We start from the raw sequence: 17176 nt of genomic DNA on the forward strand, positions 1-17176 counted from the left end.
GATTCAATGTCTGCTGTGGGACCCTTTCCTGTAAACAGTGCCTTCTGGCTGTATCCTCACACGGAGGAAGGGACAAGGCAGCTCCCCTGGGATCCCTCTAATTTTATTCATGAGGGATCCACCCTCAAGACCTGATCACTTCCCAGAAGCTCCACCTTCTAATATCATCAGCCTGGAGGTGAAGATTTCAACAAATGAATTTTAGGGGGACTTAGGGGGATACAAACCTTCAGACTGTAGCATGGTCCATTGTCCCCCTCAGAGGACAGATCTAGTGGTACATTTTCTTAAGGAAACCATTAGCTCATAATTTTTTACACCCGTGATGAAAATAGCCCTCAGCATGTTATGAAAACAGAGTTTTATTTTTGGCGTGATGAATATTATGACACGGCTTAGCGAATGCCCTTTGGATAACCCGAGACCCTCCCACCAACCCAAAGCAGCACACTTGTTACCCGCATCTAAAAACAGCACACCAGAAACAATATTAAGAACGGTCTGGTCACATTCAGCACATGTCCTTCAGAGGTGCTGAAACCAAAGGCAACAGTGGTTAAGGGAGAAAGAACATTCTCCAGGCCCCGACGATATTCACGCTAAGTATTTGGTCCACATTTTAGTCAAAATTCCCTCTCTGGAAATCAGTTTGCTTTGAGAGTTCATTCTGCAGAATGGCAGTAACCTTCTTTGAAGGCTTGTATTCTTGGTATCTCTAACTTGAAGAGAATTTATGTAGCACATCTTTTCTGGTTATTATTAGTGATAAAGTCTAATACGCTGTTTATGGTGACTCAATAACGCAGATTGCAAATTCAGCATATCTTCCACTACTTCCCTACTTTGTATCAGAGAATGTATTTGATTTTAAACAACTTAGCAGTCATTTAGTTATACGTGGCATTTTTTGCACTAAATGGTATTTCAAGTGTGAGATTTTCTCTTTTTCATCTATTGATGCTGACAGTGGAACAAAAAACTTGGAAACCTTAAATATTGTTGTTGGTCATATTACAAAGAGAAAGGTTTCATGCTAAGCCTTCTGCCCTGATCTGTATTACTGATTAGGTAGCTAATCATGTATGGACAAAAGGGTAAGTTTAAAAAACAGTTGGTAAAACAAGCATCTGGCCCTCAGGGAAATATGGGACAGACTTTTTTAATGGTCAAAAATCTCATTGTAGTGATAATAATAAACATTATATAATAATATATGGCAGTAGATTAATGCATGGGACATAAATATGCAAAGAATTATTGCAGGATGATATACAAGATTGTAATCTAGATGAAAGCACAACCACGGGTGTTATTAATATTATGATGCAAGCTTTGTCATTTGAATGGGATACAAATCAATGAGTCAGACTTGACTTTGTAAGTTTTTATATGCTTATATAACGTGAAAATTATCTCCTTAAGGACTGGACTGATAAATAATTGCTTAATATGATTCATTAATTAAACATGTGAAAGTGCTTATCTAGCAGAAAACTAGGGGACTCCCGGTATCCGTTTTGTTTTTTCAGAATGAAAGTGCCCTTGTGAAAGAAAAAGAGCTGTCAATCGAACTTTCGAACATCAGGGATGAAGTTGGTAAGTAGGGCATTGAAAATGAGGAGCATAAAGAATGTCTTTTCCTGATTCCTGTGAATGTGTAACAAAAGCAGTTACGCCTCCTGTAATAAGCCAGTGCAGACCTGTCTAGATGAATGAAGTGTTTCACCCAGCACACTGGTGTGCTGCTGTGGCCTTAGCGGGGAACCATAATTTTCACGTCTCTGTTGTTAGAAAGACAGCTTCCTAACAGTTCACAGTGGAGCTCGTCAGGCCTTGACTCTGCTATTTGCAGACAGCAGCACATACATCAGCCTGCATTGATCCACCTGGGTCCCCTCTGATAAAAATGAGGTGCTGTCTGCAAGGTACGGATGTTCCATGGCTTCCTGCCACTGTCTACCCTGTCGCGAAATACTCCGTGATCTAGAACAAGGTCAAAAACACAAATCTGGTTGGATTAAAAATTATGAGAGTTTATGTTGAAATTTCTAATCTTTGGCTGATGAGACGGTTTGGTGCAGTCTGAACCACAGAGACCTTACAAATAAAATGATCCCCAAACCCTGGGGATGTGGCTTTCACCGTAGGTCAAGGACAGGACCTGGTATTTGCCATGTTCTCATTGCTTGATCCCATTTTCCCTCTTGACCATCTGTTATTCTCTTTCCCCAGGAATCAGTCATCAAAGCTGAAATACACATGGCCTGTTCCCATTGCCCGCTATTCCTCTCCTTACCAGTGAGCACTTCACCTCCTTCACGTAGTGTGGTCCTGGGAGCAGCCCACTGTGTGCAGGTGTGGCTTCCTCCGTGAGTGAAGGGAGGGGAGCAATCCCAGGTGTCCTTGGCAGCCATGCAGATATGCAGAAGGCTGGACTTCCCCAGGAACCTCAGGCCCTCAGGTGTGCAGTCGACAGAACAGTGAGATCCAAGCTTAGCTTCCTCCAGTCCTTTTTTATTCCTCTCTCCCTTTTTAAAAATGTACTTTTTTTCTCCTCTGTGAGTTATGTGACTTCTTTGACGTTAGATCAGGACCGTAATGGCCTCTTCTCCTCTCTAAGGACAGCAGGTGCTTGTGGGAAAGCAGCAAATAATAGGCCCCTTCCCAGCCTTGCTTGTGTGTGATCTGGAGCAGCAGACCGGGGACTGTTTCCATTCTTTTCTAAGGAAAGACTCACCACCCCTCACCTATGGAGCCACAGGTCCCATGTGATTGGCTGCCCTCCTGTGCATGCACACATTGTACATGCATGCGTGCGTGCGTGCACCACACACACACACACACACACACACACACACTGAGGGCTGTCCTTCTCAGTGACTCCTAGCGTCTCTTTAAAAGGTCCTTCCTCCTCCTTCCCCACTGTTGGAAACCACCATATCAAAAAGGAGTTCCTCCTTCCTCATCAGATGAACTGCAAAGACCCACCCTCTCCACTCATCCATTTTAGGGCCTGCCCTCAGTTGGAGGTGACTCTGAGGCCTCTTCTCCTCAGCAAAACTGCCGAAGAACAGGTTTCACCTCTTCTGAACTTCAGGTCAGTTCCCAGGGGATGTGGAGGTGGAGACAGCTGGGAGACCTTGCCTCGCCGCCTTGTAGAGGTAGAGACCCTTTGAGATGGCACTGTGGGGGCAGCTCAGAGACCTAGGCTAGAGGTTCCAAAATCCTCAATTCACAGTGATCACAATGTCTCCGTAATTTTTTTTCCACAGTTTCAAGGCCAAATAAATACCTCATAGCTCTACTTATTAAGGAGGTAGGCCTAAGCCACAAGTGTATATGTCCTAACAACTTGGTGGCCATTTGAAAACTGAACATACACTGAAAGAAAGAAATATATTTTTGTTTCATTCTTAAGGAACCACAATGACTTGCTTGTGATTGGGTGCCACACAGCTTCTCGAACCTTGGCATCTGATTGGATGAGGCCATCCTCGTGTCTTGTTTCACTGATTTTCACTGCATACTTTTTATCACAGCAGAAGCCAAAACTTCAGCTTCGCAAAGATATGATATTATCAGAGGGAATTAAGTGTGAGCTAATGTTACGCTAACGTCAAAACTCTGAACCGCCCAACCCAGCAGTTCGCGTGGCATCCAGCAGGGAGACAGCATTGGTGTGTTTCCCCTGGAAGTATTAATAGAAGGAACCCTGCAGTGCCCTGTGAGTTTGCTGCAGTGGCCCAGGGTGCCTCAGCACACAGTTTGTGAACCACAGGCTTAGGGACGCTTCCCTGCCCTCAGTGGCCAGGAGACTTAAGCGCGAGGAAGGTTGGGTCTTAAGAGACTCAGGAAATAAAAGTTGCCTATGAGTTATGGTTCAGCTAGAAAAGTGTGCAGTGTTACCCCCTGTAATTTCTAGCGCCTGCCAGCTTTCCACCTCTTTTAGCAAGTTATGTTGGTCTTGGTTAAGGGAGTGATAGAAAAGCACTGAATTATGTGAGAGCTATCAAGTCTGCAGCCCTGAAATGCTGTAAGCCAATCCCTAAGTATGCTTTCCTGTGAAACAGATGAGTTTCTAGGGGTTTCCAAGGCTTGGCAGTTCTGAGCGTGGGCTTTAGGTTCAGGAGGGCCGAGCTGGTAGACCTCTCTGTCCCTCAGGTTCCCCCTCATAAAATGGAAAGTCAATTAAAGAAGATAATGCTGATGAAGCACTCCGTAAAGGTGACTCTCATAACTATCCAGCGTGTAGCACCTAGAACCCAAAGGTAAAAGATGGAAATTTCCACTCCAGGGTGAATTTCTCCCCAGAGAGACACGCGCACTCCCCATGGGCAAGCTCTGGCTCTGGGGGCCCTGCACCCTCTGATGCAGTTGTGTTGGGTGCTGAGTGTGCCAAGTATGAGGCTGCTTCTCTCTGTGCTTTCCCGAAGCTTCTAAATGCAGCAGGCGCTACCCAAGGATTACATTGGGTTTTGGGTTTAAGTCTTATTTGATTTCTGCATAAGGGCTAAGAATAGAACCAGAGTTCTCTGCCAGATGAAAAAGTATCCGGAGGGAGGGCGGAAGGCCTTGGCAGAGGCACTGCCTGGCCCCTTCAGCCCAGCCTTTATCCCCGCAGACAGTTCAGCAGCAAGCACCCAATCCACAGCGGAGATTGCCTTGGTGAAAAAGAAAGACCCAGGGGAATGGGGGGGACCAACTGTCAACTGTAAAGCGCATGAGCTCTGGCGTCTTGACGTGCAGTGTCTTCTCTTGCTTGCCGGGAGAAGAGCATTGAGCATGCAAACCTGGCTTACAGGTGACCCAGAGAGAGGAGTGTGGCCGTTCCCTTCCCCTTAGCACCAGTCCTGTCCAATCTGCTGTAAACTCGGAGGTTCCCACAACTCCCTTCTCAGGTTTGATAATTCACTAGAATGATGCACAGAGCAAGCTATATGGCCGGGGGTGGGGTGGGGGGCGAAGAGGGGAGTATCCATGCCCTCTGGGTGTACCATCTTCCCTGCACCGTGGTATACTCACCAAACCTAAAGCCCTCTGAATCACGTTCAGGAGTTTATATAATTCTGGCATGGCACGGTGGCTCACACCTATAGTCCCAGCACTTTGGAAGGCCCAGGCAGGTAAATCACTTGAGGTCAGAAGTTCGAGAGCAGCCTGGCCATGGCAAAACGCCATCTCTACTAAAAATACAAAAAATAAAAATAAAAATAGCCAGGCATGGTGGCACATCCTGTAATCCCGGCTACTTGGGAGGTTGAGGCAGGAAAATTGCTTGAACCTAGGAGGCAGAGGTTGCAGTGAGCCGAGATTGTGCCACTGCACTGCAGCCTGGGTAACAGGGCAGGAGAAGTTTATATAATTCTATCCGCAGCCTCCCTTCCTCTCCCTGGAAGTTGGTGGGTGAGACTGAAAGTTCCAATCCTCTAATGACTTGTTTCTTCTGGTGACCAGCCCCATCCTAAAGTCAAATAGCGACCCTACCCTAAGTCAGCATTAGCATAAACTCAGGTGTGATTGAAAGGGGCTCATTTTGAGTCACAAAAGGTAAACCTACCACTCGAAAAACTCTAAGCGTTTTAGAGGCTTGTGCCAGAAACTGGGGAGAAAGATGGAATACATTTTCTATTACCTAGACCAGGTCCTACAGTCATGGAGAATGATTCATTTAGCGAAGCTCTGAGTGCCTTGTGTGGAGCAGGCAGGGAAGTCATAGGATTTTAGGGCTGGTCCAGACCAGAGTGACAGTGGCCTATCCATTGTGTTTTAGAGATCAGTCTGCAGACGTGTTTCAAAGATCTGACTAAAGCTGGGACTTGTGCAAAAGCACCAAAAGAAAAACTTTGTTCTCTTTAATCTCAGGCCCTTCATGCATCCAACAGCTACTTCTTGAGCACCTGCTTTTGCCAGGCACAGGCTGGTCACCATGGGTGGTGGAGTAGGTTATGCCCTTTAAAGGGGCACCCCTCTGGGTCAGGGCTGAAATGCATCCATATTGCAGCTACCACCAAGCCCTGTGCCCTGGCATGAGGCTGCTGCCACTCAGAGGAAGGGACACTTTTTCCCTATGTTGCACAAAGGCTCTGTGTGGGCTAGATTGACCAGATGCTTAGTACCAAAGATTCTGTGGTACATAAGACTCAGCTCATCTTCTTAAAGAGTTTACAATCAAAGGCTCTGTGTAGGAAGTGCTATCTGCTGTAGACCTCATGTGCTAAGGTATAGGTAGATGCCTATGGGCAGCGGGGAGAGCACAATCACTGAGCACCTACTAACACCTGCTGCCCCCAGCAATTCTGCCCTGGACCAGTGGTTGCCATGACCACTTCCAGGCACTGCCCATGCTGCACACCTAACAACAGAAAAAGTGTTTCCCTCTTTCTTTTTCTGTGTATTAGAGTCTTCATACTTGGCGTTTCATAGCCATAACATGTTCTGTCGTGCTGATAAGTTACAATAAGCTCCTTTTGTTTGAACATTTGAATTTTTATCATTTTTTGCTGTTATACAGCAAGTATAGTGTTTGCAAATTACTTTTTACCTCTTTTGTTTTCTTGGGAATATATTCTCAAAAGCACAGACTGATAATTTTGGGAGGATTTTACATTTGTTCCAAATGTATCTGTAATGCAAAATGGGTTGAATATTTATTCTGTAAATCAAGATAAAAGATTATGGTGGATTTCATCTTAGCGTTGCCAGAGTTGCCTTATAAAGAGGAAATTAAATCTTTTCTCTCTCCCTGTCATACACACACACACACACACACACACACACACACACACACACGAGAAGAGACACATAATATCCAAGTAAGTATCAAGATGTAGTTTGGGATGGAGCCTTTTGTGGTTCAAGAGCAGAGTCCCTGTGGAGTACTGAATTTGCTCATATTTGTGTTACATTGTACAGGTTGATTATTCACAGTTCAAAAATCCAAAATCCGGAATACTCCAAAATTCAAAAGTTTTTCAGCACCGACCTGATGCTCAAAAGAAATGCTGATTGGGTGCTTTTGGATTTCAGATTTTTTGATTAGGGGTGCTCAACTAGTAAGTATAATGCAAATATTCCAAAATTTTACAAAATCAGAAATGTGAAATGCATTTGGTACCAAGAATTTCAGATAAGGCTGCTCAGCGTGTGTTTCCTTGGAGACAGGGCACTCTAGTGTCAAAAATGAAATCAGATCAAATTAGAATTTTAAGAGTATATGATGCATACAAAAGAATACATCATGAACTGGGAGACCCGAAACCAAAAAATGGCACTAAGCCTCAATTTTACAGCAGTTGTAGCACCGTTTCTTGAGCATAAAGAGGAAGTATTTTGACTTTTTTCATGATTGGCTGTCATATATTCTTTTTTAAGGCAAATAGAGCTGTTTGAGCTGATTCATCTGTAGCTGTTTGGTTTGATTTCATTGAATCATTCTTATAAAGAACAAAAGCTTTCCTGTGTGTTTTGTTTAGGGTTAGAATAATTACCTGTTTGGGGAAATGAGGGTGACTTAAGTTTCGGTTGTCTGGCTCTAGGTGGTTTGTCTTGGGGTATCTAAACAGTGGCCTCCATTTTTATTTTTTTTAAATGCTGATCATAAAGGATCTCATCCTCAACTCACCCTCCATGGATGATGGCTCTTGTCTGTGGGGTTGTCGGGAGTTGGGTATGTCCTTGGAAAAGGCTTCCCCAGGTGGTGGTGGTTGTGGGGATGAAAGGGCATTTTGGATCCCCAGGAAACCAAAACCCAGCACCACACCCAGGGAGGAGAAACAAAGATGCTAGAAATAGATTTAATATTTGATTTTTCATCACATTTTAAAATTTTCCAGAAAATAAAATATGACCCTTGATTTTTCTGATGGAACACCGCATTCTGAATTCCAGAGTCAAATATTGAATCCTTGAAGAGCGCTGATATATTTGTAAGCACTGAAATTGATTTATAAAGATGCTCTTCCCCAGAAAGGATCATCTCCTTTCAAGATCCTATGCCTTAAATTTTGTTTACTGCCATCAGGTGGATGTTTAAGGTTCTCTCCCTAGCCAAGCTAAGAGAGAAAATGGCATCACAGTCACATTGTAACTGCCTTATTAGAAAACCTGAGTCTTAAAAATCACTGTGAATTAGACAAACTCCACCAGACAGAAAACATGCAGTGCAGTGGCAATACAATGGAGCTTTCTAGCTGGCAGCCCTCGCTGACCCTGCTGCTCCACCAGCCAGACCGGAAGTCCTGTTGAAATGTACATGGACCAGTGCTGCCTCCCCAGCAAACCTCCCATCATGCTCTTTCCTGGGGCTGCTCAAAGCTGTGACTATCTGAATGTGGCATAGAATTGGCTTTTAACTTTGAATTTCTCAATCACCCCAGCTACTGGCTTCATTGGCCGGAACTAAGTCACAAGGCGAATCTAACCACAGTAGAGATGGAGAAATGTGCTTTTCCTCCCTTTGGTGACCTTGCCTAGATACTTCCCGATTCACCTGCAGCTGTCCCCAGTCCCCAGTACTGCTGGACAAAGTTGCCCCCTGCTCCTGTGCCCCTTACAGAGCCTCTGTGCCCTCCTGAGCTTATGATAGCCTCTGTTGTCAGTTCCCCCTCCCAAGCCAGGCCACAGGTTTTCATTTTCCTGCTTGCTTCAGATTTAAGATGGACGTCACTTTTTTATCTTTACCGAACACTTTAAAAATACTAAAAATTAAATATAGTCGAAAAACAGAATGCTGTATGTAATAAAGCGCTTTTTTTCTTTTTTTTTTTTTTTTAAGATGGAGTCTTGCTCTGTGCCCAAGCTGGAGTGCAGTGGCGCAATCTCGGCTCACTGCAACCTCTGCCTCCTGGGTTCAAGCCATTCTCCTGCCTCAGGCTCCCTAGTAGCTAGGATTACAGGTGTGGGCCACTACACCTGGCTAGTTTTTGTATTTTTAGTAGAGACAGAGTTTTGCCATGTTTGCCAGGCTGGTCTCAATCTCCTGACCTTAAGTGATCTACCTGCCTCGACCTCCCAAAGTGCTGGGATTGCAGGTGTGAGCCACCACGCCTGGCCTAAAGCACTCTATTTCTTTTTTTTTTTTTTTTTGAGACAGAGTTTCACTCTTGTTACCCAGGCTGGAGTGCAATGGCGCGATCTCGGCTCACCGCAACCTCTGTCTCCCGGGTTCAGGCAATTCTTCTGCCTCAACCTCCTGAGTAGCTGGGATTACAGGCACGCGCCACCATGCCCAGCTAATGTTTTGTATTTTTAGTAGAGACGGGGTTTCACCATGTTGACCAGGATGGTCTCGATCTCTTGACCTCGTGATCCACCCGCCTTGGCCTCCCAAAGTGCTGGGATTACAGGCGTGAGCCACCGCACCCGGCTCATTTCTCTCTTACGTAAGAGTCAGAAGGTGAGCACTGAGGAGCAGCTGTGGTTCTGCTCCCCTGTCCTCAGGGACCCATGCTTCTTACAGCCACTGTCCTATGACCCCAAGGAGGAGGGCCATGATGCACCCCCACCCCCGGTCATGGTTCAGTGTGACAGTTGGTGTGACAGTCATCACATCTATATTCCAGGTGGCAGGCTGGAAGAAGGAATGAACAAAGCAGCAGAGAAAGTGGGTCTCCTCTCTCTGGGGGAAAGCGTCCAGGAACTGCACTTGACTATACATCTCATTGGCCAGAACTAAGTCACAAGGCAAATGTAGCCACAGTGGAGCTGGGGAAATGTGCTTTTTTTCCTCTTGGTGACCTTGCCCAGATATTATTTTATTACTATGGAAGAAGGGTAGAGTGTGACTAGCAGCCTATGTCATACGTCCTCAATTGCCTCCACAGTTAGATGGAGATTGAGAGCAAAGGATCTAGCAGAGTGTTTGGAAGAATAGTGGGTGCTCAGTATATAATTCCTTTAAACCTCAGATTCGATTCTGCTGTTTTCTGTCTCTCCCAGCTTTAAATAAGTTGAGTCAAAATTAAGAAACCAAGAAACCAGCAGAAAAAATAACCAGCCTTGGGATTACAAAAAGAATGTACATTTCCTGATTCATAAAAATATCTGTTCTAAGCATACCAACTAAAAGACGAGTTTGTCAGATTAGATTAAAAAAAAAGCAAGACTCAGCTATGTGCTGCCTAAAAGAAACCTACTTCAAATATAAAGACATAAATAAGTTAAAAGAGAAAGGATTAATATATATATATATATATATATATATATATATATATATATATATGCTAACATCAATCAAAGGAAAATTGGAGTGTCTATATTCATATCACACAAAGTAAACTTCAGACACAGGAATATTGCTAGGAATGAAGATGGCCATTACCTAATGAAAAAGAGGTTGATTTACCAAAAAGACATAGCAATACCAAATATCTGTGTGGTGAAAAATAGAGCTTCAAAACACATGAAGCAAAAATTGACAGAACTGAAAGAAGAAATAGACAAATCTACAATTATGGATGGAGATACCAGCAATCCCCTCTGAGTAGCAGTAGAACAAGCAGGCAGAAAATCAGTAAGCTGTATAAGACCTGAACAAAACCATCTGCCAACTTGACCTTACTGACATCATAGAATACTCTATCCAACAGCAACAGAATACACATCTTTTTCAAATGTATACGAAACATTTGGCAACACAAACCATATTCTGAGCCATAAAACAAACTTTAACAAATATAAAAGAATTGAAAGTATACAAAATGTTTTGGACTATAATATAGTCTGTAAATCAGTAACATAAAAATATCTGAAAAAATCCCTCCAAACATTTGGAAATTAAACAATATCCAAGTAACACATAGGTCAAAGAGGAAACTGCAGGTGAATTAGGAAAATATGTTGAATTAAATAAAAACACAACATATTGAAATCTGTGAAATGCAACGTTCTCTCTGATGAGCAGAGTTGGATCTTCTGACTCAATTTGCCCAAAAAAATTTAGGGGGCACCCAAAATATGTACCAAGCTCTTTCGTAGGTAAGCTGATCCTGAGGTGAGGAGTGTTATTTGAAAGAAGGTTTAGATTTAGTAGGTTTAGTGTACTGTCTGAATTTTTTTTTAATGGAGTTTCGCTCTTGTTGCCCAGGCTAGAGTGCAATGGCATGATCTCAGTTCACTGCAACCTCTGCCTCCCAGGTTCAAGCAATTCTCCTGCCTTACCCTTCCAAGTAGCTTTGAATACATGCCTGTGCCACCATGCCCAGCTAATTTTTTCATGTTTATAGTAGAGACAGGGTTTCACCATGTTGGCCAGGCTGGTCTCAAACTCCTGACCTCTAGTGATCCGCCCACCTCAGCTTCCCAAAGTGCTGGGATTACAGTCATGAGCCTACTGTCAGAAATTTGAGAGTGACAATATAGCTTCAAATGAATGTGCTGATTTCCTTGCAAGATGGACCACTCAGCATGACTAGGTCTGGGAATTACCTGCCCTTTTTATAGGAAAATAATATTGGATCTAAGCTGGAAAAATTTCAAAACAGTGATGTCAGCTGCCACGATTAGATTTCATTCCAGTAAATGTAATTTTCTAAAGTCATTTTAGTTTCTATCCCAAACAAGTGCTTACCCATGCACAGTAATATCAATACTGCAAACTCCCTTAAACGTACCAGGGACTGGGTTTGGTTGCCATGGAAAATACATTATCAGCTACAATTTCACAAAACTGCTACACTTTGAGAAAACGATTTATTCCAATTGGCAGCAACATATTTTTTGATATTTATAAAATTCTGTTACATCTATATGCATAACACTTTCTGGTTATTTTATGTGGAGGTGTTTGTTTTGTAACCCTTTAAAATGTTTACTCTTTTATGAATAAAGATAACTTTTTTCTGATACGTTATTTTTTTTTTCTTTGAAACAGAGCCTTGCTCTGTCACCTAGGCTGGAGTGCTGTGGTGCAGTTGTAACTCCTGGGCTCAGGTGATCCTCCTGCCTCAGCTTCCAGAATAGCTGGGACTACAGGTGTATGCTACCACACCCAGCCATATGTGTGTGTGTGTGTCTGTGTGTATATATATATATATATATATATATATACACACACACACTATATATATATATATATATATTATATGTATATATATACTGTATGTATCTATATCTACTATATATATATATATATATATATATATATATATATATATATTTTGTAGAGACAGGGTCTTACTGTGTGGCCCAAGCTGGTCTCAAACTCCTGGACTCAAATGATCCTCTTGCCTCAGCCTCCCAAAGCCCTGGGATTACAGATGTGAGCCACTGTGCCTGCTAATGTTAATAGTTTAAAATCTTTGAGTTTAATCATTGACTAACCTGAACTTCCTGGCTAGAGTAGCTCCAATACCAAGGGCGGCCCCTAAATCACCCTGGGACAAGCAGCTTCTGGAAACAGAGTCAGCTGCCTCCACAGATTTGGGACTCCATAATCTAATATTTATAAGTGGTGTATAGTTTACAAAGCTCTTTCACACGTTATTGCATTTGTTCCTGACAATAGCAGGAGGAGACAGATAAGGGAGATAATATCACCATCAATTTCACAGTAAATACATCATGGCTATAGAGAGTGGAAGCAAACCCCAAATCACAAACCTATTAAGAAGAACAGAGCTGCGTCCTTATCTCTTCCATCATAACCATATCAGGCCGCCTCACTTTGTGAGATCTAAATTGATGTCTGAGAGAAGATAATAAATAGGAAGAAAAAGATATAACGTGATAGATTTAACCTAGAAATGGCTGAAGAGCATTTTGCAAAATAGAAGTTGTAAATTACAGACAATCACATGCAAATTATGGAAACAGAATTGACTCTCACTTGAGTTTCTCGTGAACAGGGACCCCCTCTTATTTTCAGTCAGGGTCTCTTCAGCCTCAGGCCCAGGGCTTAGCACGATGAATGTGGAGAATTCAGCTGCTTCAGTTTTAAACTTGATTGAACACAGATGTACCCTTTACTGTGCCAGGAGGAAAAGAAAGATATGACCAGGTCTCTGAGCTCCCGAAATGCCTGTGTATTGGAGAGACAGACACATAGCAAGTCATTCAAATACAGTGTAGGGAGCATGGTGCTGCTGGTCTGGGAGATTAGAGGAGGTCTGTAACCCAGTCAGGGGTACAGAAAAGGATGTAGGGGGCAAACAGCTGAGCTTAAAGGAAAGGTAGGAGTCGGTGAACAAATGATTCTTCTATACCCTTGATCAGTTTCAGAGACAGCATTAATGACACCACTGACTTAATCTCTCTACTGGGAAACAGAACAGTGAAGACAGTTGTTTCCATATGGCTATCCCTAAGCAGGAGTAGAGCAAATGAGTTCATGTTTATGAAACTCTTACTATTGCTTCCATAAAAAGCAGGGCCAGTGTCTGGGATATGAGGCTCAAATGATTCTTGGCAGATTTTTTATCATTTGATTCTTTTTGTCATGTCTAAGCCATTACGAATTAGCCTCATTCACTCAAAGAACCACTGATACTACCAGGGTCGTGATTAGGTATTCAAAAGTACTATCAGTCTATTTGCTTAATTTGGCAGATGATTTGAACAAATATATAAATTACAGTGTATGTTTATATAATAGATCACTCTTTTTGATAAGAATCGCACGTTTTCAGCCAACAGAAGTTAATTCTGTTGAAGAAGATGATAACTTGATCAGTTATCAATTCTGCATTACAGGTAATCATGTAAAGACCTAACTAGGTCACTACTACTGAAACCGAAGTTTCAGTATGAATCTGATGAAGATTCAGGGCTCTTCAACACAGCTGTTTTCTTTTTACGAGGTCCTAATGAAGAACACGGTCAGAGTTCAGCCAGTCAGAAAGATGGTTCCAGGTGAGGTGTCATCCAGAGAGACCAGGCTGGCAGCTAAGTGCAGACACTTACTTAGTGGATTCCCTGTGGTCCAGCTTTTAAAATTTGCCTTGTTAGTACACCAGGAATGGTTCTTTCAGGGAAATACGTTTAACTACATTTACTGGAACATGCTGTAGAAAACCAAATTGCCAATTTATTAATTTACAATAAGAAATATGTCTCTTTATAGGCAGGTCTACCTGGGAACAAAGTGATGGTTGTCTGGGAGTTTAGAAAAGGGTTCATAACCCAGTCAGGGGTCCAGAAAAGGCCATAGCGGGGAAGTAGCTGAGTTTTACGGAAATGTAGGAGTCAGTGAACAAATGATTCTTCCCTGCACCTGATCAATTTTAGCCAAATTGTAATCAGTGGCTGCTCGGTAAACCAAAGTCAGTCGTGTGCTGTATAAATCCTGATGGCATCTTGCCAAAATATCCCTGAAGAGCTCTCTGCATAAGTATTTTTTTTCTAGGTCCCCAGTCTTTAGACATATCCCCATGGGAGGAGATGGAATCCTATTAGAATCATCTGGAAGCTTTTACCAACTATTCATGCCGTGTCTTCTGCTTCTAACCATAATACCATAACTGGTACTGGCTCTGATGACCACCAGTACACAGCTATGAAAGAGACGAAACATGAGGCAACCGTTTCCAAGCACTGCACAGTTAATACCATAGCCTGTAATCCATGGGAAAAGGGAAGCACATGAAATTAGTCCCCTGTTAGCCCCAGCTTACTGCCTGGGCACAGGACGTGTCCAGATAGTGGCCGCCATCTTGCTGGGCCAAAGAGGTAAACACCAGGGTACAGGGCAATTGAAGTGGCTAGGAATTCCGCTAGCTACTGGTGGAGTGAGCACTGGACAGGAGTAAGCTGAGCAGAGGAGGGCCCCAGGGATTACATGGAGGGGGTTCCCACGTGATGGTAGGTGAAGGGTAGGCCGCACATATCCAGAGGGCCCACAGAGGGCAGCTGCGGCAGGTCTGAGTGCTAAGTGGTGGTTCCACAGGTTGTGCAGTCCTGGGAAATAGAGGAATTCCAGCCCAGTCAGGGTGGGAAGATTCTCGCCAAGTACTGTAAGCAATCAGTTGCCACCTGAGAAAGACCAGTTTCTAGAATGACCATTATCTAGAACAAGTGTCTCTCTAGTGCTAAAGGCAAACTGAAATAGACCTCCCCTAACAAAGAATGAAACCATGTGTGACAAAATCAAAGGAATCCAGTAAGTTAACTGCCTGCCAGAACATCACACTCAATGCCCATTATTGGAAGATAGTCACCTACAAACTCCCCGCCATACATCATCCACAAAGTTGAGCATGCATAAAAAGACTTAGACATACAAGGAAGCAAGGAAAAAAATAGTCAATAGAAATGAGTATTGAGGGCCAGGTATGTTGGCTTATGCCTGTAATCCCGGCACCTTGAGGGGCCAAGGCAGGTAAATTGGTTGAGCTCAGGAGTTCAAGACCAGCCTCGGCAACATGGCAAAACCCCATCTCTACAAAAAATAAAAAAAAAAATTAGCTGGCCATGGTGGTGCACACTTGTAGTCCCAGCTGCTTAGGAGCCTGGGGTGGGAGGACTGCTGGAGCCCATAAGGTTGAGGTTGCAGTGAGCCCCAATCATGCCACTGTACTCCAGTCTGGGCAACAGAGCAAGACCCTGTCTCAAAATAAAAATAAAAATAAAAATAAAAATAAAGTTGTGTTAAAAAAAAAAAAAGAGAGAGAGAGAGAGAAAGGAAAAATGAGTATTTAAATGGTCCAGATGTTGGAATTAGCAGATAAAAAATATTAAAGCTGTTATAAACACATTCTACCACTTCTAGAAAAAGGGGAATGTAATGAGTAAATAGGTAGAGAGCACAACAGAGAAATAAAAACAATTATAAAAGAACCAAGTGGAAATGTTAGAACCAAAACCAGAATCTCTGAAATGAATCATTCACCGGATGGGCTATTAAGCAGATAGAAGACTGCAGAAAAAAGAGTCAGTGAATTGAAGATAGATCAACATATATTAGCCAATCTGAAGAACAGAGAGAATTTTTTTTAAAAAAATGGACAGTCCCAGTGTTCTGTGGGACTATAGCAAGAACATCTAACAGATGTGTAATTGAGTTTTCAGGAGGACAAGAGAGAGGAGATTAAAGGGGAAAAAATACTTAAATAATGGGCAGAAATATCCTGAGTTTGATTTTAAAAGAGCAACCTGAAGACCAAGAAGCTAAGTGAAACCCAAGCGGGATAAATGCAAAGAATGCCACACCTAAGCACATCAGGGCCAAACTGCTGAAAATCAGATATAAAGAGGAAATACTAAAAAGCATCTAGTGAAGACACACATTATATTTAGGGGAGCAAGGATGTAAATGACAGCTAGCCTCGTCAGAAATGAACAGAGCCCAGAAGGCAGTGGAATGACGTTTGTATTAAGTACTGAAAGAAAAAAAAAATGTCAACCAGAATTCTATATCTAGAGAAAATATCCTTTAAAAATGGTGGCAACTTAGATCTACAGGAAAGAATTGAGATGGCCAAAATGGTAAATATATGGATAAATATAAAAGACTATTCTTTTGTTGTTTCGAATTTGTTGCAGCCACTTTCTTATTTCTGTCATCATAGATTAGTTTTACCTGTTCTTGGATTTCATATGAATAGAATGAACGGTATACATTCTTCTGTGCCTGGCTGCTTTTATTCAACATAAGAGGTGAATTTACGGTGCTGAGTCTGTCTGTGGTTTGCTCCTTTTTATTGTTGCCTAGCATTCCATTTGGATGAATAACGATATACCACAACGCATTGATCCATTCTTCAGCGGTAGACTTTTGGGTGGTTTCCACTGCCTTGCTATTATAAAGAAGGCTGTTATGAATATCCTTATACAAGCCTTTTGTGGACCTACACATTCTCATTTCTCTCAGGTCAGTCCCTACATATAGGTTATAGGTTGAATGCAAGTTTAACGTTAGGGGAAAATACCAAAGAGTTCTCAAAAATGGCTGTACCATTTTGCACCCTCCCCAACAATCTTTGAGGGCTCCAGCCCCTCTTCATTCTTGCCAACATTTGTCAGTAATTTTGTTGTTGTTTTAGCCATTCTAGTAAGTGTGAAAACATATCTCGTGATGGTTTTAACTTGCATTTCTCTGATTGCTAATGATGTTGAGCACTTTTTATGTGGCAGCTGGCTGTCTGTGTATCTTCTTTTGTGAAGTATCTGTGGCCCAGTTTCTATTGAGCTATGTGTCTTATTCAATGGCACCTGCTGCCTTCACCCCAGCCCTTGGACTGTCTCA

The 17176-nt window shown here is 42.6% G+C and overlaps 1 protein-coding gene across 5 annotated transcripts in view; it reads left to right on the forward strand.

Annotated features, from left to right (window-relative positions):
- The window catches only part of MTUS2 (microtubule associated scaffold protein 2), a 702116-nt gene that overhangs the window by 636417 nt on the left and 48523 nt on the right, over window positions 1-17176 (forward strand). For all 5 annotated transcript variants that reach the window (XM_032294818.1, XM_032294817.1, XM_032294822.1 and 2 more), the window contains one exon: window positions 1530-1596. In XM_032294818.1, the coding sequence (XP_032150709.1) occupies window positions 1530-1596 (67 nt within the window). The remainder of the gene's footprint in view (window positions 1-1529; window positions 1597-17176) is intronic.

Source organism: Sapajus apella, unplaced genomic scaffold, assembly GCF_009761245.1.
Source record: "Sapajus apella isolate SASKATOON/1434 unplaced genomic scaffold, GSC_monkey_1.0 scaffold32, whole genome shotgun sequence".
NCBI classification, from domain to species: domain Eukaryota; kingdom Metazoa; phylum Chordata; class Mammalia; order Primates; family Cebidae; genus Sapajus; species Sapajus apella.